At 38.8% G+C, this 24,736-nt stretch overlaps 1 protein-coding gene across 1 annotated transcript in view; it reads left to right on the forward strand.

The window, feature by feature from the left end:
- LOC122789797 overlaps window positions 1-24,402 on the forward strand; it is an 825,084-nt gene extending 800,682 nt beyond the window's left edge. The window contains 1 exon segment of the mRNA XM_044057239.1: window positions 22,623-24,402. Coding sequence (XP_043913174.1) covers window positions 22,623-24,303 — 1,681 coding nt within the window. The 3' untranslated portion in view covers window positions 24,304-24,402.
- Window positions 24,403-24,736: the final 334 nt, after the last annotated feature.

Consider the following 24,736-nt stretch of genomic DNA (forward strand, 5'->3'; position numbering starts at 1 on the left):
GCTGTACATATTAGCGACATTGGCTGTGGATATTAATGACATTGGCTGTAGATATAAGTGACACGGGCTGTAGATATTAGTGACATTGGCTGCAGATATTAGCCACATGGGCTGTAGATATTAATGACATTGGCTGTAGATGTTAGCGACACGGGCTGTAGATGCACAAGGATCAAGATACTGGGTAGTACCCTAAATGATCTCTGCCCAGTCTTTTTAACATGGTACCTCAGGGCTACTAAGCCGCTCCCCATTACCAGTACAAGACCCTTCCCACAACATAAAAAAGCACTGATTAACTCTCATCTTGATGCAGCTGACTGCAGCATACTGTACTCCCAGTCTGACCATTCCTTAACACTCATAAATTCAGGCCACCATCTTCCCTCTTACTAATGCAGAAAACAAGCAAAGTTTTGTCTGTGGCTTACCACTGACATCAGAAATCAGGTTAAACTAAGAGAGAGTGTCTAGAGAGAGGGGAGGCAAGATTCTGTACAAAAACAATTGCACGATTCATTCTTTCATGACTTACAGGAAAGCACTTAGGATAACAGTTAACAGTGCCAAAGCAACATAGCCAAGACAGAAACAAAGAAAGGTAGCCAAGACAAAAACAAAGCAACATAGATCCAAGATGAAAACTAAGCAAGATAGCCAAGACAAAAACAGAGCAACACAGACCCAAGATGAAAACAAAGAAACATAGCCAAGACACAAACAAAGCAACATAGATCCAAGATGAAAACAAGGCAAGATAGCCAAGACTAAAACAGAGCAACATAGATCCAAGATGAAAACAAAGCAACATAGCCAAGACAAAAACAGAGCAACATAGATCCAAGATGAAAACAAAGCAAGATAGCCAAGACAAAAACAGAGCAACATAGATCCAAGATGAAAACAAAGCAAGATAGCTAAGACAAAAACAGAGCAACATAGATCCAAGATGAAAGCAAAACAAATTAGCCAAGACAAAAACAATGCACATTAGCCTCCAAGCCTACACATTTCTTGAAAGAAATTAAACAACTTACTTAGCACATGGCTTTTTAAAAGCAGAGGTGTAACTAACACATTCAAGTTTGCTGATACCTACAAGCATTTCCTTTCCTCATCTTTAAATCAAATTACAAATAAAGTATCCACTGTTACATCTAACTACCAAATGCAACACATCATTTCCACATCACAGCTGTATCTCTTGGCTTCCATTACTGCTCCATTTCATTTCAAAGTTATATCAACAAATGAAACCAAATCACTCCTACTTAACTTAATGTCTGTTATGGCTTAGTGGTAAATCACTTTATGTATGGTGTGCAGGGTCCTGGGTTTGAGCCTTGCAGAAGCTGTTTATTTTTTTTTTGGTTGGGAGGGTGGCCTAATGGTTAAGGTATTTGCCTTAGAAACACAAGGTGCAGGGTTTGAGTCTCACAAGGGATAATTGGCTAGGCTTAAAATGGCTCACAAGGGCAGTTAGCCTAGTACTAATCTATGAACCTAAACTATTCAAGAGCCAAATTTAGCAAACTCCATCCAACTTTCCTGAATTAGTATGAGAGAAAATATGTCTGGTCTATTTCTAAGCAGTGGACCTGGTCCTTGTGTCATTAAGCATTCTGTTACAATTAGATTCCCAAAGCATTCTACCACATACCCACTTAACAGGCTATCATCCCATATCCACCCTTTGTCCCGTCACCAAAATGTTTGAGAAAGTACTAGTAAAACAGTTATTTAAACATATTAATGGCTATAGATTACTTTATGATCAGCAGCAGTTTTCTGTATGCAGGCATTACCACTTTAATCTCAGTTACTGATAGTATCTGTAGCACAAATAATGAAGGACTTATCTGTGCTGAATTTTTTATAGATATTACTAACACATCAAAACAGTTAATCATGATCTGTTTCTTAAGCAAACTGGCCAGGTTAGAAGTTGGTTCATAGGTTCATAGCTAGGTACTAGACTATCGGCCCAAGGGTCTACGTAAGCCTAGCCAACAAGGTTCCCTGGCTTACACCACCCAAGAAAGCTATTTTCCTGTGCCACTTTCGAGCAGAGACACAGAAGTGATCCCCGGGGTGTATTTCCTATTGCCCATCCACTCATCAAGATTTTTCTTGAAGAGTGCTAATGAAGAACTTTGCTTGACATAGATGGGTAGCCTGTTCCAGAGTATGGGAAGTCTCTGGGACAGGAATCTATCCCTCCAGCATGTCCTGTTTATTGTGGTGACAAGGATTAGGTCCCTAGAGCATGTAGCTCAGAGGGATTGGGATTTCTTTAGGTGTAGCATGTCCAACAGCTCTGGGTTTGACATAGCTTTATATGTTAGGCAGGGATCACCTTGGAGTAGGCGATATGCTATGGAGTAAAGCTGGAGTTTTTTGCGATGGTCAGTGTAGGGCATTATTTTGAGGCCAGTAATCATCTTTGTGAGCTACTTCTGTGGCCTTTCCAGCTACTGATAGCTAGTAGCCTTGGTGATGATGTATTTCTATTGTTCCAAACTATCTAAAAGACAGAACCTTTGAAGTTTATTAGAACAACTCCCTTTCCATTAATGCTACCCTAAATACTGGGGTACCCCAAGGCTGAGTTTTAGATCCCCTTCTATTGTCCCTATTTATTAATGTCATCTGCTTAGACTTACAATCCTTGTAGCTCACCCCTATGCCGTAGCTAGGACCGCTGTACTGGAAATGTACTTATGCCTTAACTTGAGTAGTTTGTCCCTGCTATACCTCCATTCTGCATACAAAACATGCAAACTATAGTCTTTTGAAGTCAAGATTTGTACATTTGTCATCTTTTCCAACCCTAAAAAACATCACTGAGACATGTCAGGCTATTAGCTGGCTCCATCTTTCTTTCTTTCTGTGCCACACTTTTGCCGAGTATTCCTTCTCTTTAAAATTCTGAAGCTTAGTTAGTGCCTACTCCCATAATAAGGACATTGTTAACAAGAGAACAAAACTACTCCTCACATTACAACAAGAAAAAAAAACTGCTGTTAGTTCACCCCCTTCTTGACTTGATCTTGACTTCAAAAGACTATAGTTGGCATGTTTTGTATGCAGAATGGAGGTATAGCAGGGACAAACTACTCACATATAGGTATAATAACCTGGCACAGTAACATGGAACAAACTAATTAATTAAGCCAGAAATCGATAAACATTGAGAGATTTTAGAGGGCATTAAAGGATTGATTACAAAATGAAGTCATTTACACTTAGTTCTGTAACCCTGGATAGAACTCGATTACAACGCAAAAGCTCATCATGCTGCATAGGTTCTGTGACCTTGGATAGAACTCGATTACAACTCAAACGCTCATCATGCTGTATAGGTTCTGTGACCCTGGATAGAACTCAATTACAACACAGAATCTCATTCTGCTGTGTAGGTTACACATTAATCTGTTTGACATCACCTAGCTTTAAATATTGTACCTATTGTGTTATTTCATGTTTTGTAGTTCTTATGATATGTTGTTATACTTTCTTGGTTATTTAAACATTTCTGTACCAATTGCCTTGTTTATTTTTGTCAAGCATTTCCTGTCCCACATGAAGTATACTTGAAACTGTATTAACCACAAAACAAAAGGAGGCTAGGTGCCTGAAGAAACCAGGAACCAATTGCAAAGCACAAAAACCCGGGGTTAAACGAACATTTATCCATTGCACCCATTCTTAAAATGAGAGCTGCAAAATTATAGCTTGTAGCTGAGGTCTTCCACCATTGGGTGGTAGTGTTGGATTATCTGTGGATTTTATGTGCATTATTAAATTGTAAGAATTAGTTAGACTATAGATTTATTCTTTTATTTAATTAAACATATATATTTTTTATGTCACTTAACTACCTACATTTATTTCTGTTTATCTGTGTACTTACACATTTTATTCAGTCCTTTGGACATTTTTTAAACATTTAAGTTTGTATGTAACTGGGGGGTTTGACTTGGATTGTTGGATTCATTATGTGATTTATTATGTGATTATTCAATTATATTATCCAATTAAATAGGGTATGGGGGATATAAAAAAGAAATGTACAGCCTATGATCTTGTTACATCTGATGAAGTCCTTTCTGGATGAAAATGCTACAGTGAGTGGTGCGTTTATGTGATTAAAGAGCTGTTTATTGCGAGCTTGCTGTGGACATCATTTTATTTTAACCTCCTGGTTCTGGTGCCTGTTTTTGAAACTGTATTAAGTTGAATTCAGATTTTATTGTCTTAGCTCAGTGAGCCTGGGTCATGACCAAAAAGGATCGGTAGACCAGATCACCTCCTTGGTTAACTGGTAAAAATAAAATAAGTTGAGCACTGTTTTCAGCTACCAGACAAGTGTAATATTGATACTGGTGCTCATGATCATTTTTACTAAAAAGTGCACCAGATTGATGTTTTTAGAGTGGCGTATAGTATGATTTGCTATAGTGCAGGGTTATAATTTCATTGTTGTTGGTAGTGGTTTTAATGTGTGGAGTGCAGACACTTACATATCACCAAATATGTGGTTCTTTTCAAATACGCATACAGTATGTAAAACTACCCATTATTATCAGAATAAAAGTTACCACTGGATAGTTTTTAACTGTAGCATAACTGATGGAAGCTACAGAACAACATGGCACACTATGCCACATGATGAATGCAAATTCAAAAATGTTATGATATTTTTATTTTCTGACTCCAACTGTTGTATTCTAAAACTGAGTTGGATATACCTGATGGAGAGCTTGAATGGCTAATGTGACATCATCAATATCATTTTATAGTAGCCTGTAGGAATTGCTGTCAGTAGAAATGGTTTATCTTACTAATCTACTTAATGTCTGCCAACTTGTTTACTGAGTTTCTTCCAGATCCCTGGGGTAATCTGTTTCTAACTACTGACTTCCCAAAAGTCCATTACATAACAGGAATTTGCCAGTATCAAAGTATATTCAGAAACTGCACATTTCATACTCTTTTCAAGGGTGGTATTACAGGGCATTATGATATAAAATCCAATATGATATTGTCTCTCTCATTCATTCCTCAATGGCTGGGTATTCGGTTCTGATGTTGGATGCTCTAGACTTTGGACAGAAAGGTGAGGTTGCTCTCCTTACCCTTAATCCCTTCCTACCCTTAAAAGTTGCCTCACATCTTGTTTGGTAGTCCTTCAATACAGATGTGGTCTCCACTGCTCTGGCTTGCCTTAGAGAAGTACAATTTTTTTGACAAATTTTAGATACGTTTGAGTTTTTTTTTTTTTTTTTTTTTTACTCTTATAGACTTTAAATCAGGGGTGTCCAAGAGGTGGCCCTAGGGACAAAATTCGGCCAACTACAAGAGTTTTACGTGCCTTTCAATATGTCCTGAAACAAACTGTTTTGAATGAACAGATACATGTTAGACATGGAGCAAGAATAAGGTTCTCTACCCCCCCCAGAGGTATTTCTGTAGGAATCAGAAGGAAGGGAAAAACTGTGGTTCATTAAATCTCAAGAGTTCTCTCCTGACACGTCTGGTGATAGAACCCCTGTGGTAGATTTATTTATTTTATTTTTATTTATTTCAGTTTGATTACCGGGGAATTCCACTGGGCCAAGTAGTACCCATTTTCAGTGGAGGCCCGGGGAGAAAAGCTCCAAAGGCAGTACAATCAATGCAATAGAATGTCCACAAAGCAAGAATACATAAAAGAACACTGCAAATGTAAATTACAATAGAATGTCCACACAGCAAGAATACATATTAAGAACACTGCAAATGCTAAGTAACAAAAAACGTTTTTTTTTTTTTTTGGTACTAACATAATTTGCAATATTTCATCCTTACAGTCTAACTACAGTCTACAGCTACAATTAGTCTGTTCGGTACTAACATAATTTGCAATATTTTCATCCTGAGGATGTTGAAAGTGTTTTTGTCAAAGGAAGAAGCCTTGGTAGGGAGGAAAATTAGTATTTAGATTTCTTGGAGTTGAGGGAGAGATGGTTTTGGTGCATCCAGTTTTCTGTAGTGGAAAAAGCAGTTTGTGTTTTAGAGAAGTTCAGAAAAGTTGGGGGCGGTACAGACTAAGGTAGAGTCATCAGCGTATTGGATGACTGAAGTGTCTGGGAGAGCAGTGTGAAGGTTGTTTATGAAGATGTTGAAAAGTATGGGACCGAGGATGGATCCCTGAGGAATGCCGGTAGGAGTAGGTAAGAAGGCGGAGGTAGAGTCCTTCCATCTGACAGCCTGAGATCTGTCAGAGAGGTAACTGGAGAACCAGGATAGAGTATTAGTGGAGAGATTAAGGTTGGAGAGATGGAAGAGAAGGTGTGTATGGGAGATGGTGTCAAAGGCTTTAGACAGATCTAGCAGAACAGTGGATACAAGAAGTCCAGAATCTCAGGCTTCATTAACTGTTTCTAAGAAGGAAAGTAGGGAAGTTATGGTGCTGTGACCGGGACGGAACCCGTGTTGGGTGGGTGTAAGTAACTGATTCTGAGTTAAGTAGGGTAAAATTGGTAGTGGACACATTTCTCTAGAATTTTAAATATTGGAGAGAGGAGGGCTATGGGACGGAAATTAGAAATTGAGTTGTTTTTGCCTCCTTTATGAATTGGTAGAATGTCGGCTGAATGCCAAAGTTTGGGTACGTATGATTCTTTTAAGGATCGTTAATCAGGATGCTTATTGGGAGAGCAATTCCTTCGGCTGCGCATTTGAGGAAGGAGGGGAGAATGTTGTTGGGGGCATTAGAACATGGCTTTAGTTTGGATAAGAGCTTTTTTATAAACGTAGTGGAAACTGGTTTGAGTTGGAAATTAGGGTGACAGTTATTAGAAGAGTTTAGGAAGTTGGAAGGATTGTTGTCAGGGAAAGGTTTGGTAAGCTTGGCTATATAATCTGTAAAGAAAGTGTTGAAGAGAGAGCTCAGTTCCTTGTCAGTTAAACTAGGGTCAGGGCAGGGGTTATTTCTTGACCTAGGATGGGGAAGAGAGTTAACAGATTTCCAGAATTTTGTTTTGGGTTGTTATTATTGGACTGAAGTTTATTGGTGTATTTTTTTTTTATCCCAGGTGATTAGTTTTTTTACTTGGTTGCGGAGTTGGGTATATTGGAGCAAGGCAGAAGGCAATTTACTTTTCTGATAGAGTTTCCAGGATTTGTCTCTGAGATGCATAGTATGTTTAGTTCTTTGGTCAGCCAAGGAGCAGAATTGGCTTTGATTTGTTTGTTTCTTGGGGGGGAGGGGCTAGGGAGTTAAGGGTATTTAGGAAGATGGAGTTAAAATGTTCTACAGCGTCGTCAAGGGAGAGAGTGTAAAGGATTTTCCAGTTGATTTGTTTGAAAATGTTGGAGAAAATTGTGGAGTTGAAGTTGCTAAGGTTACGAGTTTGAATGTAATGATGCTGGAATTGTGAGGGGTTAGCTGAGCAATTAATGAAGGCAGGGAGATGGTCACTAAATGAGTCAGGGTTAGTTCCAGATGGAGAGATTTTGTTTGGATGGGAGACTAAAATCCAATCTATGATGGATCCTGGGGCGTGGTTTTTATTAGGTCTGGTTATAGAATGGATTACTTGGGAGAAGTTGAAAAGGCTGATAGCTAGGGAGGGGGAAGGTGTATTGATTTTGTTCCAATCAGTGTTGAAGTCGCCTAGGATAAATGTTTCATATTTTATTTCAGATGAGGCCCAGTGGAGAATATTCTTAAGGGTAGAGATATTATTGCCTGGGGAGATGTATAAGGAAATGAAGCAGATATTTTTGTTTATTGAGTTGGAGCAGACATGCGGTTATTTCAGTATTTTTGAATAGAGGGGTTGGGATTTGCAGGGGGATTATGGAGAGAAGGTTAGAGTAGATTAGGGCAGAGCCTCCACCTTTTTTATTTAATCGGTCACTTCTGAGGATGTTGAAACCTGGAGGTAAGATTTCGGAATCAGAGATATGGGGTTTTAGCCAGGTTTTAGAGATGGCTAAGATGTCAGGTTGGTTGTGATTAATCCAAGTATGAACATGGTGAATTTTGTTGTTAAGGCTCTGGGCATTGATAGTGAAGACCTTAAGGGTGCTAAGAAGTAGGAGAAGAAGGAGGAGGAGGAGGAGGGAGAGACTTATTTAAAGTGAGGGGGGATGGTGAAGGAGGGAATGAGTTGTTTGTATTGAGGCAGGGTTCAGGGTTTGGGTGAATGTCTCCAGATAAGGCTAGGAAATTACTAGAGATAACTTTTTTGTCTTTTAAGTTTGGAGAGTAGGAAGATGTTTGGGGTTAGTGGAAATATAAGAGAGAAGTTTTTTGTAGAGGAGGAGAGTATTTTGGTATGGAAGAGGTGTAGTTGGTTTATTGTGATAATGGAGGGGGAAATGGAGTGGAAGTGAGAAAGTCGAAGAGGAAGTGGGTGAGTGAAAGTGATAGTATGAGTAGTAGGCAGGTATGGGTGAGATTTTAAGCAGTATGACATAGCATGATGGAGAGGAATAAGAAAGATGAGAAGGGAGAAGGGGAGTCTCTTAGGGAAAAGAGAATTTGGGAGAGCATGTTTCAATGAGTGGGGTGTGGAAGGGAGTAATAAGAAAGGTAGAAGAGAGTGGTTGTGGAGAGAAGGTAAAGGAGAGGAAGGGAGATATAAAGTTAGAAGAGGAGAGTGTAGGGTTAAGTGCAGTGAAAGTGGGAGGAGAATGAGTGGGTGGGGAAATAAGGGGGGGTTAAGATTGGTTAATTGATGTAGGGATAGAGGGAGTAGGGTAAGATTGTGATTGGTTGAAACAATTAGAGGGAGGAGTTGATGAGGTATAAATGTGGAGGTGCTGGGGCGGGTGGAATTTGGGGGCATGGTAGGGGAATGGAGCGGGAAGAGCCAGAGGAGGAGAAAGTGAGGAAGACAATCAGTAAAGAGTGAGTAGTCAGAAGGTAAGTTTAGCAAGTTTAGCAGAGAATGTAAAAATAGGTAAGTGAAGGAGAGAGAAGGAAGGGTAATGAGATGTGTAGAGAAGAGGAGTTAGAGGGTTGATGCAAAGGAGAAAGATAGAGGAAGAAGGAAGAGACTTCAGAGAAGGGAATAGAGGAGGGCTGAGTATAAAGCAAAGAATGGCTGGGAGTCCTGGACAGTAGAGAGGGAGAGAGCAGAGGAAATTCTAATGGTGGACATTGCCCCTCTGTCAAAGGTGGTCCATATAATCAAGACTTCTGGAGTCCATTCTCCAAGAGGCCTTTCCGGCACTCCTGAATAGTTGCCTGACTGCCACACTCTGGAAGTAGTCAGGTGTTTATCACTGCACTCTAAGGCCTGAATTTCTATCATCCAGGACACATGAAATATGGATGATCATAACCAGAAGCTACTCAATAACATTTCTGTCGTACCGCCTGCCTTCAAAAAAATCCCCCAATGTTCCACCCCCCCAAATAAAATCAGCTGTTCTAGAAGCAAAAAGTCATGCATGTTCACCCAGACAAAGAAGGATTTGGAATGTAATCAAGATTATTTTTGGTACCATCTAAATCAGTATGTCAGTCAGATGAAATTCTAGATGGTCATGGTACAGTCCATTCTCCCATTATTGAGAAAGGATGCTTGGATGTGCTTGATAGATCTTCAGGATGCGTACTACCACATAAAGATGGACAGGCTCTCTAGAAGATTTCTCTGCTTCTGGCTTGGAGTCAGACATTTCCATTTCAGATCCCCTGCCTTTTGATCTCACTACAGTCCCACGGATGTTCACCAAATATAATATCAGTGGTTGCAGCTTACCTTAGACTGCAAGGATTCAAAGTGTCCCCATACCTGGACAATTGGATCATCACCGTCCCCTCCAAGAATCCTCTCATCCACTCCAGGGACTCCTTGTTCCAACTTTGCAACCAGGTAGCATCAGAGTAAACTCAGTCAAATCCAGCTTTCTCCCCATATAGACAATAGCAGTCATACAGGCTCAGTGGGATAAGACGTTCCAAATAGCAAGACTTCCATAGAACAGGATTTCCACCTTCAACAAACAGGCAGTAGATTTTTTTCCTGCCAGAAAGCACTAGTGAGACTGCATCTGTGTCTCTAAGGATCTGTGGCTGCTTCCATTACCCTAGTTCCTCTTGCCAGAAATCACATGAGACTTCTTCAGTCAACACTTTTTTTCCAATGGTCTGTCAGACATCAACCAATGAATTTCCAAGTATTTATCACAAAGATTTGCAGAATGCACTTACAAAGGTGGCTCGAGTCTTGGAAGTTGCCCAAGGTTGCCCCTTTGTTCTACTTCCTCCCCAGGCCATGGTAGCTGTGAATGCCCCCCAACTAGGGTTGGAGGGCAGACACTACATGGGACGGACTATCCAAGGCATGTGGTCACCTTCCAAGTGCAGTCTTCATATCAGTATACCGGAGATGAGTGCAGTACTTCTAGTGTTGTAGGTCTTCCAGCACTACCTCCCCCTAAGAGTGATATCCATTCTGATGGACAACATGTCAGTTGTCTGGTATATCAGCAAACTGGGGACACATTTGTACCCCCCCCCCCAATGTCCAGAGGCTGTGAGGGTTTGACAGTGGTCGATATCTTCCTACCACCTTCAGGTTGCAAGAACATTCTGGGAAAATGCAGTGTTGTAGAGGACATAGGTTCATAGGTTCATACTAGGCTATCTGCCCAAGGGCATTTATAAGTTGAAGGATACTATGCCCATTATTTTGCTGTGCCTCTGTCAAGCAGTGACACTGAGATAATCCCTGGGGTATATCTGCAATCTCCCATCCATTGGTCAAGATTTCTCTTGAATAAAGCCAGCGAGGTGCTCTGCCTCACATGTACCGGGATTTTGTTCCACAGCATAGGGAGTCTCTGGGTGATGAATCTGTCCCTCCAGCGTTTAAGTCTCCCACCCTTGTAGTTCTGAGGGATCTAGATTTTTTGAGGTGAAGCATGTTCATCAATTCCGGGTTGGACATGGCCTTGTATGTCAGGCACAGGTCACCTCTGAGAGCTGGAGTTCCTTCAGTCGGGCAGCATAAGACATATTTTTGAGACCCTTTATTCTTTTGGTGAGAAACTTTTGGGGTCTTTCCAGTTGCTGCAGGTGTCATGTCAGATACATTCCGAATGGGGCATTGTACTCAGTCATGATGCTCTGACCCTCATTTGATCCTAGGGCTCCGTATGCCTTTCCTCATACTCCTGTAATCCCAAAAGTCCTACAAAAAGCCTTGGAGAAGAATGTCACAGTTATCCTCATTGTTTTATTTTGGTCCAAACACTTGTGGTTTCCCTTCCTGTGGTCTCATATGATAGATCCCCCTTAAGTACTAGATCCCAATCCAGATCTTTTCTCTCATCCATCTGGAACGCCTCACCTGGATATTCAAGCCCTTGAGCTGACCTCTTTGTTTCTCAACTTCCAATGATGGCTAGTTAATCCAGGCTGTCATACCAGATAATTCACATTCTTACCTCAGCACAAAGGCCATCTACTAGAAAGAGTTACAAAAACAAGTGGAAATTATTTTCTATTTGGTCTTTTCATAGCAATCTGAACCCCTTTTTGACTTCTCTTCCAGCTATTTTAGATTTCCTGGGTTCCTTTTTCAGTGATGGAGCCAACAACTTTACCGTTAAAGTCCAATTAGCGACTTTATCTAGTTTTCATGTTGGAGAGTATCAGTCTTCTGTCACTTTCCTTAACTTATCCAAGGCCTTTTTCAGGGTGACCTTCACGCTCAGTTCTCGCCTTGGGATCTTACTGCTCCTTGGGATATAACCATTCTTTTCTCTAAGCTTTGACTAGACCCTCTTTTGAACCTGCAGCCATGGTGAACCTTAAATATCTAGCCCTGGAAAACTCTTTTCTTGGTGGCAGTTACTTCATCTTGGAGACTATTAGAATTACAAACCTGCTTATCTGGTCTTTCGGATATCTTTAAGGATAGAGTGACACTGTGAACCAACCCATTCTTTCTCCCAAAAGTAGCTACAGAGGCCTCACTCAATCAATCCATCAACCTTCCAGTTTTCATTCCCATCTTTTCCAAAAAAGAATACATGCTGCATCTGTTGGAAGTACCTCATCAGCTTCATTCTTACCTTCACCATACGAAGGAAATTCGAAATTCTGATTTATTATTTGTCTGTTTTTAACAGTCAAACTGGAACAAAATGTCTCTAAAGTGACACTTTCTAGATGGTTAGCTGACTGCATCTCATAAGTATATAGAGAAAAGAGACTAACCTTATCTGAACCCATCAAGGCTCGCTTGATTAGATCAGTGCCTACTTCCACTGCCTTCTTTTCAGAAATCTCAATTGACAATATTTGTGCTGCAGCCACTTGGTCCAATTCTTATGCATTTGATTTATACTCTAGGGGTAGGACTGTTTTTTGTTCAGCCATCCTCAGGGAATATTGTACCATGAGACTTCACAAGATCTTCAGTAGCTATGGACTCAGTTCTATCCATTGAGGAATGGATGGAAGGGACGTCAGATATGAAATATATGTTATGTACTTACCATACTGATAGAATGTGTTGTCTGCTCCTCTCCTTCCTTAACTTTCCAGGGTCTGTTTTTCTATGCTCTTTAAGCTCCAGAGTAGAGAAGGACTTAACATACTAAATTTATTAGCATGCTGTCTGAGGAGAATGTCCTTTGTGCACTAGTTAGTGTTTAGACAAACCCGATCTGAGGTAGCTTCAGGAGTAGGAGGGGATTATGGATAAGGGGAGGAGCCTGCACTTTGGATTCAAACTCTAGAGTGGCCAAAGTCAGATCCAAAATTGGATCCGAATGCCCATCCATTGAGTTAGGATGAAAGGAGACAATACAGATCTGTCGTTATGTTAAATACATAACTTTCATTTCTTTCTCAGTGTTCTAACATCTGAACCATCTCTTCAGCTATCAGACTCCTTTTGAACATGTAAAGAGCTGTGGAGTCTTTCCTGGTGTTGAACTCAAGTCATGTCACAAAACTATTTTTGTACAATTTCATTTTCATTCTTATGTATATGGTATGATATTCTATAAACTTTTATTGATTTATGTTAATAAAAGGTACCACCGATTTCTTCTTGTCAGAATATTTTAATGTATGCCATTGTTCCAGCCCTTGATACACATTATGAAATAACGTTTTCATTCATAACATTTTGTTCATACTCCTTTTTTTGAAGTCTCAGCTTAACTCTGAAATGTAAAGTTTTTATTTTCACTTTGTTATAATATCTCTGTATAGAATTTTCAGGGGCTGATAAAAATTTGGAAGACGTCACATCAAGTTGGCTCATTTATTGGACTTGTAATTACAGAAATTATAGGCTGTATCTAAACTTTTATAAAATGTGTAAATATCTATATATTTGAACAGCTGTAAACTTCCAGCAGGGGGAATATTCGGAAGGGCTTAATGCACTTGTAAAGTGAAATAGCATGGTGAGCAGTGGTGCGCAATGCAGAGACATGAGCAAAGTGTTTGTATTAGTGTGAAAACTAGCGAAGGCAGCATAACATGCAGATGACAATATAATGACCTGCCAAGTAGAGAGACTGCGGAAAAGAGACCAAATATAATTTAAAAAATGTATAACAGTACATGTTATAACAGTATAGCTAGATTCATTAATGCAACTCCCCTTAGAACTCACCACTGTTATAACCTGAAACAACTACATTGGCTAGAACTAAATAACCACCTACTCTACCAACAACTACTTATCATTCATAAAATCCTTCATTTCCCTGAAAAATAAATACCTGGCTAGAGGGCTTATTCTTATTACAAGAACCTAAACACATAAGTTTCTAGTATCCATAACTAAATCATATAATAAAGCTGGGGATGCACTATTTTTTTCCATTCCATACAACACACTGGAATCTAATCCCTCAAGAATAGCTACTCTCAGTCCTCACCTCTCTCAAAAGACAAATCAAAGCACATCTTACTTCTCAATGGCAAGTATGTCTCAATTCCTGTCCCCTTACTGCTTTCTTGTAGTTCTTATTTTTTGTTGTATAACTTGACTTAATATATTTTTAAATGTTATAGATATCCTCTCTTGTACCTTGTATAAATCTAAAGAAAATTCTTAAATTGTTATAAATCACTGTAATTTTATCTATACTGGAGCTTTTCTCCCGATATATGTCCAGCTAGACTAGCCCGGTCAACAAATGTAAAATAAAAATAAAAAATAAATATAATTATTGTGTGACAGTTTGCTGCAGGCAGCAGTTTTGTACACCATCATTTCTCACTGAACAGACATACTGACCACACAGAAATGCTAAGTAGCATTGCTTTAGCTGAACAGCATGTCAGTCACCACTCATGCAGCTGTTGACTGCAGTTTTGCATTCTCCCACCCACTGTGTTGCAGATGGATCTATCCATGGATGGCTTACAATCACCTCCGTGAAATGGACATAGTTGACAGTTGCAATGTGGACAGACACTTCACATAGAATTGCATGGGATATGTGCACATTATCTTAGTGGACACTAAGGTCTGTGTAGCTGTCACATGACATTGTAGTTTTGCAGGCATATGCCTTTTGAATTTTACACCAGTGTCTTGATGCCATGTTGCAGTATGTGGACCAGCAGATTGTCTTTCATGGACTTCTAATGAGACAAACAGCATTATGTGGGCTTTTTACAGGACAGCCCATTTCTCTGAAATTTTTGGGGCTTAACAGGAACTGCTTACATATCATATCAGTATGCAGGCATTGAGGCCCTTGTGTATGTCTTCATATTTGCCACATATCACACTAAGCATGGGTGGCATTTGTCTGTACACTGACCAGTACATCCACAGACTTGATGTCCAGTTTGACATCAAGGTCTGTCACCAAGCAGAAGTTGTAGCACTAACATCCATCACTATGCCTTCCCTGGGGCTTTGAGTGTAGTCAATAGTGAAAGCGCTACCCACATGTGTAAGTGAGGACGTTGTACCCAGTAATGGTTGATATGGATGGCCTGGCCCTTCATGGACAAATAGATGCACGGCTGGTGTCTATATCCACCACAGACACATGCACTTTTGTAGGTGGTACTCTACACTACTCAGGAACCATTGTTAACACTGGCACTGTGTTGTGGGCAAGCTGCCATCACTGTCAGACACTGGTGATTCAGTGATGTCAGACATGTCCTGTCCTGCTATGCCTGACATCACACCAGTTGCAGTTGTGAAGGCAGAGAGAGGAAAACACCTGTGTGTGACTGAACATATTTGATGTTCCCATATACCTTTGCTACATTACAAATAGTGGTTAACTGTTACAAAGATAAGGGTGGCTGACAGGATGTGAAGGAGACATCCCCATCAGTCCTGCAGGAGCATTTCAGTGGTGATTACCATTGTTAAGCTCATGACAATGGTGCAGCACTCTATATTACAACTGGAAGATGGGCATACAGGTTCAGCTCCCACATCCGGATTCCTATCAGCATCTCGAACGTTGACAATATCCAGTGCTATATTGTCGCCCAATGTGAGAATGGCAAAAGTGCAGAACATTGAAAGGGTAAATGGAACTTTCCGTAAGGGGAGATTTCCATTTACTACAATGTAGTGTGGTCTCGGAGTTGGCATATTTAAGTAGCGTGGGTGGGCGCCTTCACACTTCAGTTTTTTGTTTTCTGTTTTTTATATCAGCATTTGAAAATTTAATAGTTTGATCATTTCAGTTCGATATTTTGTGATTCGAACTATTAAATTTTCAAAATGCTGATATAGAACCCCCCCCCCCACATACTGGCCTCCACCAAGTATCACTTTCCAGTCACATTCCACAGACAGAATCAAAGAACACCCCCCCCCCCCAGTGTCAGTGAGGGTGGTCTGTGATGGTGCTCATCTACACATAACCAGTCTTTGTCTTGCAGTGGTCCATGTTGTTTTATGTGGGCATGGTATATGTCACATCTGTGACCCTTTGCTGGAACTGTGTCTCTAACGTTTTTGCCTGCCTACACTGTTTACATTGGTCACTGAGTCCTGCCACACCCACTTTGTAAAGACCTTGTCAGCCTTGTTTATATTCAGAAGTCACCTGCCATAAGAGAGCAGAACTTGCAGTACTGTCTCCATCTCTGTTGATGAATTTCTCCAGTTTTCTTCTGTTTTATGGTACCACCTTAAATCCTGTATCAATGAACACACAGCTAATGTGTGGACAAAGAAGTACATGCATCCCCTGTAACTGTCCACCATCTATGTTAATAATCAGGACCCATACTCTGTAAGTTGTCCCTTAACCCCCAACAGGCACATACTCCATTTATGAAGGATACTGTTACACACCACTCACACATTATGGGTGCTCTGTGTCCTTTCCTGCTGTTTAGGACTTTAAGAAAGGTCTTCTAATTAGCTCTCTTGACTATAATAACTGTATTGTAGTACAAAGTCTTTGATGCCTCTCTTGTGATGAGATTTCATCCCTGGAGCCAGGACCATAATGGCAGGCATGACTTTTATCATGCTGATAGAGCCCTGTAGTATTCTCATTATGGTAATGAGGTATTTTTTCACAAGTGTTTCTGAATCACACCTACAATAAATAGTATAATACAGCTGACCATAGTGCTATTTGGCCTACGTCCATGATGCGCAGCATGATGCTATACTTCTCCTGAATCACACCTGGAGAGGGATAATGGCTTCTATAGGTAATCCTGAGCAAAAAAAAAAAGTCTTCTCTAAGTTAAGTTCTTCTGCAGTGATGCTAAGAGAGAATTAGGGAACATGTCACAAACATTAAGAAGTTAAGTTTGAGAAATTCCCCGGTCAAACATATACAAGGTAATGGCCCTACTCATTTCTTTAAGTTCAGGGTGTTAGAATGTTTATATGCGAGTGAACGCCTTGGGGGATATCAGGAATGTTACAGAACAACAGGAAATTCAGTGGGTTATTAGACTGCAATCTGATAGATTTCCTGGTCTTAATGGTCAAGTCTGCACGTAATTTGTTCAAATGATTCTATTATTTCAGTCATGTGAATTTAATTGTTGTGGATGAGTAACTATTTAAAGAGTTGTTTTTAACTGTTGTTTTAGTCTGAAGAAGTGCTCTCAAGAGCAAGAAAGCACTTACCTGAATAAAGCTCTACACTGTTATTTTATTTTTATTGCCGTGGTTGGTTTGGTCTTTATACATATTTTATACTTGAGTTTTCTTGACCTGTGAATCTCTTCCACAGTGGAATACTTCATTATATCTTTGGTTTTACATGAAAAATGTGTCCAGATAAAGGACATCAACTGCCTTACAAACAGCAAGTTAATCTTCACAGCATTTCATGAATTTAGAGCAGGCCGCATTACGGAAACAGATGTACTAAACTTCCTAAACTATGTCCATGAAAAATTAAATCAAGTTGAAATGATTGCATCCCTAGTTTTTGACCTTTCAAGCATCTAAACCACTTTCACAGCCCATAGTGTTACATAGACCCAAGGAAATGACACCTCAGTGCAGTACTTTCAGCTGGTTCATAAGTTACCAAAGTAAGTGAGCAAAGTACATAGGCATAGGTGAAGAACCATCAGCTCCTCAGCAATTAACAGTAGGTGTGTCACAAGGTACAATGATAGGACATTTTTAATTTATTCTTAAACAAAATGCATATAACTTCCCACCCAGCAAATGTAATTAACTGTGCAGATGCCCCAGTATTAACATGCACAACTTTTTCAGTCAACCGTTCCAGGCTGACCTCTAGATGTCTTTTATAAAAACAGAAAACTGGCATGAGTAATCAAAATTACCCCCAAACCCTAATAAAATAAATGAAAAATACTTACATCTGTAACTCCCTCCAAAAAAAAAATTAAGCCTAACAGTACTATCAGTCAGTAAAACTAGACTCAATTTGGTCTGTCAGACTAGAAATGCTAAAATTGAGCTAGTAGAAAATACAAAATTATTCAGAAATGATAGCAGACCAAATATATATGATTCTGTCAAAATACCCAACATATAGTTAAGAAAAAAAAAACTTAAGCTCGGACTTCTTTCCAAAGGCAAACCTTTCCTAATGGAACATGTATATCAGATGACACTTATCTACTCCCAAGTCTGCTCTGTGTTTTATCTCAATCTTTTGACAGTCCTATTAAATTACAAATTTTGCAAGCAGCAATATAGATTCATAGATTAGTACTAGGCTAACTGCCCTTGCGAGCCATTTTAAGCCTAGCCAATTATCCCTTGTGAGACTCAAACCCTGCACCTTGAGTTTGTAAGGCAAATGCCTTAACCATTAGGCCACCCTCCCAATATCAATGCAGATTGGCTTATATGGAAGCCCTTTAACTTTTGGGGGGTACTCAGTCTCCTAGCCTAGTCTTAACTTCCTTTGTATATCTCTGCTCAGAAAAATGCCCTGTCTCCAAGCAGTTACTAAACTGTACTTCCCTGCAGAAAACTGTATTCACTAAACCAACACCTAAAGTCTTCACTCAAAAATCTGAAGATTATAATGTGGTCTGTCTTTTCCTGTATGCATTCCTAAATTTTGGAACTCAGTCTCAGCAAATGTCAGAAAAAATGTCATCCCACCTACAACTTGAAAACAATAAAAACATACCTGAGAATTGTTTTGCGTTTGTAAGAATCCCAACCACCACACCCTCTTATTCTCCATTCTACTAAAAATGTAAAAAAAAAAAAAAAAACACTTCTACTCTTATAATCTCCTAAATAATGTCTCAAGTAAATATGCAAGTCTGTAGATATAATATTCACATGCCTAAATTGCTAACTGAGCAAAAAATGACATACTTCTGTAAAGTCTGTATCCTATATAACCGTATTCTCTGCAATATATATGACTGAGTTCCTACAATTACTGTTGTATACATTTGTTATAATATTCTGAGATATTTACATGCTGAAATGTCAAAACTTATATTATGTACTGTTAAAAGAAGATCTTCAAATGTGTATACAATGTTACTTATATTTTATAAGCTATTTATGTACTGTTAGCTCTTCCTGAATTTTCTGCAAATATGTGTTCACTTAAAACATGCTGAATGAACCATATAGTCTATATAATTTGATGTTTACATGCTTAGCTGTGTATCTAACTGTATGTCAAAATGTATATAGTTACTTTTTTACTTATGTTGACTGTACAAATTAATATAATTGAAGCTGTTCTCCCCAGCCTTCCACTGAAAAGCGGCTTTGCTCAGACAGATGTTACGAGTAAACAAAGGCAAGAAAGCAAATAAATACAATTAGACTGCGTATTAAAAAATGAAGTAATCCAAAAAAAAAAAAAGATTGTAACAGCACTAGGAAAACTGGTGTAACTTTATTAATAAAACCAAAATGAACTTTAAAATTAAGTGCTTTCGTCCACTACAATGGTGGACTTCTTCAGAATAAAACGCAGAGAAAATACCTAAAAAGGCTGTAACGCCATAACCAACTGAAATGACACTCCCCCTGTTTGAAGCAGGAAATCTGCAACATTGTAGCAAGCAATGCCACCAAAATTATTTAAAGTGACAGGCACTAAAAAATGTTATACTGAAAGAAACAATGTTTGTAAAACTCAATTATTCAAAAAAGCTTGATTTGTTGTCAGCCTACAAGCAATCATATTTTGGAAGCCCTGTGCTTCAATTCACTAATAATGGAGACTGCTCTCTTCAATCCTGAAACACTGGTGGCATCCAATCAAAGCTGCCAGTTCACTTCTTTACGTAGTAATACATTTTCCCAGTCCCCATTTAAATCTTCTCCTTTGATCTTCTCATGGGTAGAAAATTTGAATATACTGAACTCATCACACATGATAGCATGCCTCATCAAGGCACTCTTGTTGTCTCTGCTGTCAGCACTATTTAGGTGCTGATATATCCAGTTATTCAAAGAATTGTTGGCTGTGCCGATGTATAATAATGTACATGATTGACATCTAGCAAGATATACAACTTTGGAAGTGTAACAGAAATATCTGCCCCTTCCTTGCCAGTTGCTAATTTTATCCCATAATGGTCCGGTGTAATTGTTTTTGATAAATGTACATTGTTTGCACCAACCACATGTATACGTCTTGTGGTCGTCACTATGTGTCTTTATGAATGGTCTCACGAGGATCCTTTTAATATTAGGACAGTTCTTGTATGTACAGGATGGTAAACCTTCAAACTGAACCTTAAAATTGTTTTCCTTTTGTATAAGTGGGCAGTTGTTGCAATAATATTCCTAACATCTTGAGCTTCCAACGAATAGTGTATTACTAAATTATAATCACTTCTATTAGCTTTTTCACCATTGGCCTCACTAATACCACTAGCATGTAGCCCTTTGTAAATTGTAGGTACATACTTATCAGATCTCTCAAAGCAAATTTGTTTTCGTATATTGTCTATTAGTTCAATAGGATAACCACGGTCCATGAACATTGTTTTTAACAAGTCAAATTGTCTCAAACATTCCATATCATCTGATGTTAATCTTGCTATTCTAATAAATTGACTCTTTAAAATACCTTTCTTTTGATGAGTTATCCAACTGGACGGGCATACCAGACCATATTAAAAAAATGTCCAAGAAAAAGACAATAAAACTGGCAGTACTTATAAAAATCAGATCTAAATAATTTCTCTCGTTCCCATTTTAACAATACTGCATTGGCAAAATGGGGCACATGCTGCCCCAATAGCCATGCCAGAAAGTTGTTTGAAGTATTCGCTGTCAAAATATAAGTGTTAGACAAAACAGTTTCCATAAAAATCTATGACAAGTTTGAAATCACTGTTCGAAAGTATTTCATTTTCTAAAATCACATCACCAAACCAATTTAACTCCACTCCATATGGGGAATGACTGAAAAAAGGTTTTTAATGTCCAATGTGAACAATAGTTGTCCCTCAACTGTACATGTTTCAATTTGTCAACAAAATCCCATGAGTCCTGTAGGATATGTGGTGCATTTTTAAAAAGTTGTTTCAGCTTTGTATCAAAATATTTTGCAAGGGATTTGGTTACTGAACCCCTGTCTGCCACAATTGGATGAACAGATGGGTGCGATAAGTCCAAATGGATCTTTAGAATGCCAACGATTTTTGGTATTGTTGGAAAAGATCTTTATGAAATTGTATAGATCTCTAGAAGCATCCTCAAATAATAATAATTCCTCTAGCCACATATTAATAGAAGCACATGCTGTATTGATCTCATTAACAGAGAGTGTTCATAAGAACAGTGGTCATCCTGCTAGTATAATCCATTAGGTCCGTGATTATCTGACCACTCCCCTTGTCTGGTTTCATACATCAAATATTATATGTTAAATGGACATATATCCAGCTAGACTAGCCCGGTCAACAATTGTAAAATAAAAATAAATAAATATGTGTAGGTGATGCTATCCGATATGACCTTCTCTTCCTTTGTTAAATTATAAAACATACATTTCCTGTTTGTGACTAGTAACCCTCAGATCTCATTTTCACAAACTTTTTCAATATTGTCAATAGCTGAATAGAGGGGAGGATTAAATAAACTCTTACTTTTTAACACTTGAAAGTCCATTTGACTATCGTTGCCCATTAAGATTTTCAGATGTCTGTAAGGAGGGTTATTACATCCCTTACTGTGACCACATCATCAAATTTATGCCTGTAAGGATGGTTATCACATCCCTTACCATGACGACGTCATCAAGATGATGTGTATAAGGAGGGTTATCACATCCCTTACAATGACCATGTCATCAAGGTGATGTGTGTAAGGAGGGCTATCACATCCCTTACCATAACCACATCATCAAGGTGATGTGTGTAAGGAGGGTTATCACATCCCTTACCATAACCACGTCATCAAGGTGATGTGTGTAAGGAGGGTTATCATATTATTTACCATGACCACATCATCAAGGTGATGTGTGTAAGCAGGGTTATCACATCCCTTACCATGACGATATCATCAAGATGATGTGTGCAAGGAGGGTTATCACATCCCTTACCATAACCACGTCATCAAGGTGATGTGTGTAAGGAGGATTATCACATCCCTTACTATAGCCACATCATCAAGGTGATGTGTGTAAGGAAGGTTATCACATCCCTTACCATAACCACGTCATCAAGGTGATGTGTGTAAGGAGGGTTATCACATCCCTTACCATGACCACGTCATCAAGGTGATGTCTGTAAGGAGGGTTATCACATCCCTTACCATGACCATGTCATCAAGATGATGTGTGTAAGGAGGGTTATCATATTTATTTATTTATTTGCAGTTGGTTTACCAGGATAGTCCATCTTCTTACATGCTGCATAGATTAGCAGTAATGTTGAAATAAATACATGAGCAGGAAGTTATTAAAAGCCAGTGAAAATGCACTAAATGCCCTTAATGACAAAAATGGGGAGCTGGAAGTTATTTTTGTCGTAAATTATGTGACCCTGTTAATCTATATTCACATAAACATTGTGGAGTTAAATGACAGTGTTTACTAAATAAAAGGCTAAACAAACGTATTTATCACACTTAATTCAGTATTAATTTAGCGAAAAGTTAACCATGAACATAAAGCTCTTTTGTATATTGGTGCCAAATGCTAATAAAACATAAATATTTAGTCAACAGGTGCCTGAACTACAATGACATTCAAAGACAAGAGTCATCATTACAGAATAATCAAAAATCTAAACATGCCAAGGACCTTCTTGGTAAAATGCCAGCATATGTTAAACATAAGCAATGTAAGTGTTCCAAATGTGATAAGACATTTATAAGTAATGCTCATCTTTTATCGCATGAAAAAATACATACAGGAGAGAAGCCGTTTAAGTGTGCCACGTGTGATAAGAGTTTTACACAGAAAAGTACACTTTCAACCCATGAGAAAATTCACACTGGAAAAAAAATATACAAATGTGTAACTTGCGGCAAGAGTTTTACACTGAAAAGTACCCTTTCAAATCATGAGAAAATACACACCGGGGAGAAGCCATATACATGTGCCACATGTTATAAGTGTTTTAAATTTAAGAGCACCCTTTCAAATCATGAGAAAATACACACGGGAGAGAAACCATATAAATGTGCCTCATGTGACAAGCATTTTATCTATAAGAGTAACCTTTCAAAACATATGAAAATACACACAGGTGAGAAACCATATAAATGTGCAGCATGTGACAAGTTTTTTAGATTTCAGAGTACCCTTTCAAATCATAATAAAATACACATAGGAGAGAAACCATATAAGTGTGTCACATGTGACAAGCATTTTAAATTTAAGCGTAACCTTTCAAAACACCTGAAAATACACACTGGAGAGAAGCCATTCACGTGTGCCACATGTAATAAGAGTTTTACACAGAAAAGTACACTTTCAACACATGAGAAGATACACACTGGAAAGAAGATATACAAGTGTGTCACATGTGGCAAGAGTTTTACATTGAGAAGTACCCTTTCAAATCATGAGAAAATACATACTGGAGAAAAAACATATAAATGTACCACATGTAACTGGAGTTTTATACGAAAAAGTGCCCTTTCAACCCATTTGAAAGTACACACTGGAGAAAAGCCATTTAAGTGTGCCAAATGTGGAAAGACTTTTTCAAGAAAGAATCGACTTTCTGCACATAATAAACTACACACTGGAGAGACACCAGTGATTATTGAAAGGTATGAAAAAGTTACATGGACACGAGAAAGAAAAAGAGATCTGGTTTGGTGCAGTATTTATGCAAAAGTGAAAGCCAAACTAATCAGTACAAAAAAGGCAGCTCCAAAAATATTTGAAGAGAAATATAGGCAAAGACACCCAGATATGAAAAATTTCACAGTACAAAAAATAAGATCGCAAAGGGGGAATATAGAGAAGAAAATAAGTGAGGTGGAAGTTAAACAAATACAAATTGAAGTGATGGACCATCTGAGAAATGAAGGGTTTAGTGTGGAAAGTGCAGCACTGGCAGTTTTGCAACGTGATGGGCCAGTGGGTCCTCAGACAGAAGAGCAGCTGGAGGAGTGGGATGCACCTAAAGACGATTTGCCACAGGGCAATGTTTTGAACCTTCCTGTAGGAGACTTGCATGAAAGCCCAGTTGAAGTTGCACAACAAGGGAAAGAGCAGGAAACAGTTGCAAGTCTGACTGGAGGAACAACAAATGAAGCAGGATGCATTGAAGAGGACATGTCACAGGAAGATGTTGTAGAACTTTCTGTAGAAGACTTGCAAAAAACAGAGAGCAAAGAAGATGTTCTCAATCCTAAAGAAAATAATTCAAGGGAATATCTGCTTGATTCATAGAAATGGATGGATAGACATGTTGACGTAGATGAAGGAAGTAAATAACAGAAAGTAAGTAAGAACACAAATGTTAGAAGACTGGTAAAACAGATGAACACAGTTGTTGTGTCTTTCGGCTTTTCCCGGTTAGGGGTCGCCACAGCGGAACTCCGGTCCGCTAATGATTGGTAGTTGATTTTTAGGTGCCGAGTTACCAGCCCTGACGCACAACCTTCAATGAAGGTACGCCCATTCATGCATATCTCCACGCAGAAGACGCTCTAGCTGAGAATCGAACCGGACAGCGTCTTACTGTGAGGCGACAATGCTACCGCAGCACCATGAACACAGTAATCAGGAGTATTAAAGAAATGCATGTGATATCACAAAAAATAGGATATATTTCTATGCAGCTAAACTAGCAACAGATAAAGTGTTACCTTACCACAAAAAA

This window comes from Protopterus annectens, chromosome 15.part0 (assembly GCF_019279795.1).
Source record: "Protopterus annectens isolate FY-2018-M chromosome 15.part0, PAN1.0, whole genome shotgun sequence".
Lineage (NCBI taxonomy): Eukaryota > Metazoa > Chordata > Ceratodontiformes > Protopteridae > Protopterus > Protopterus annectens.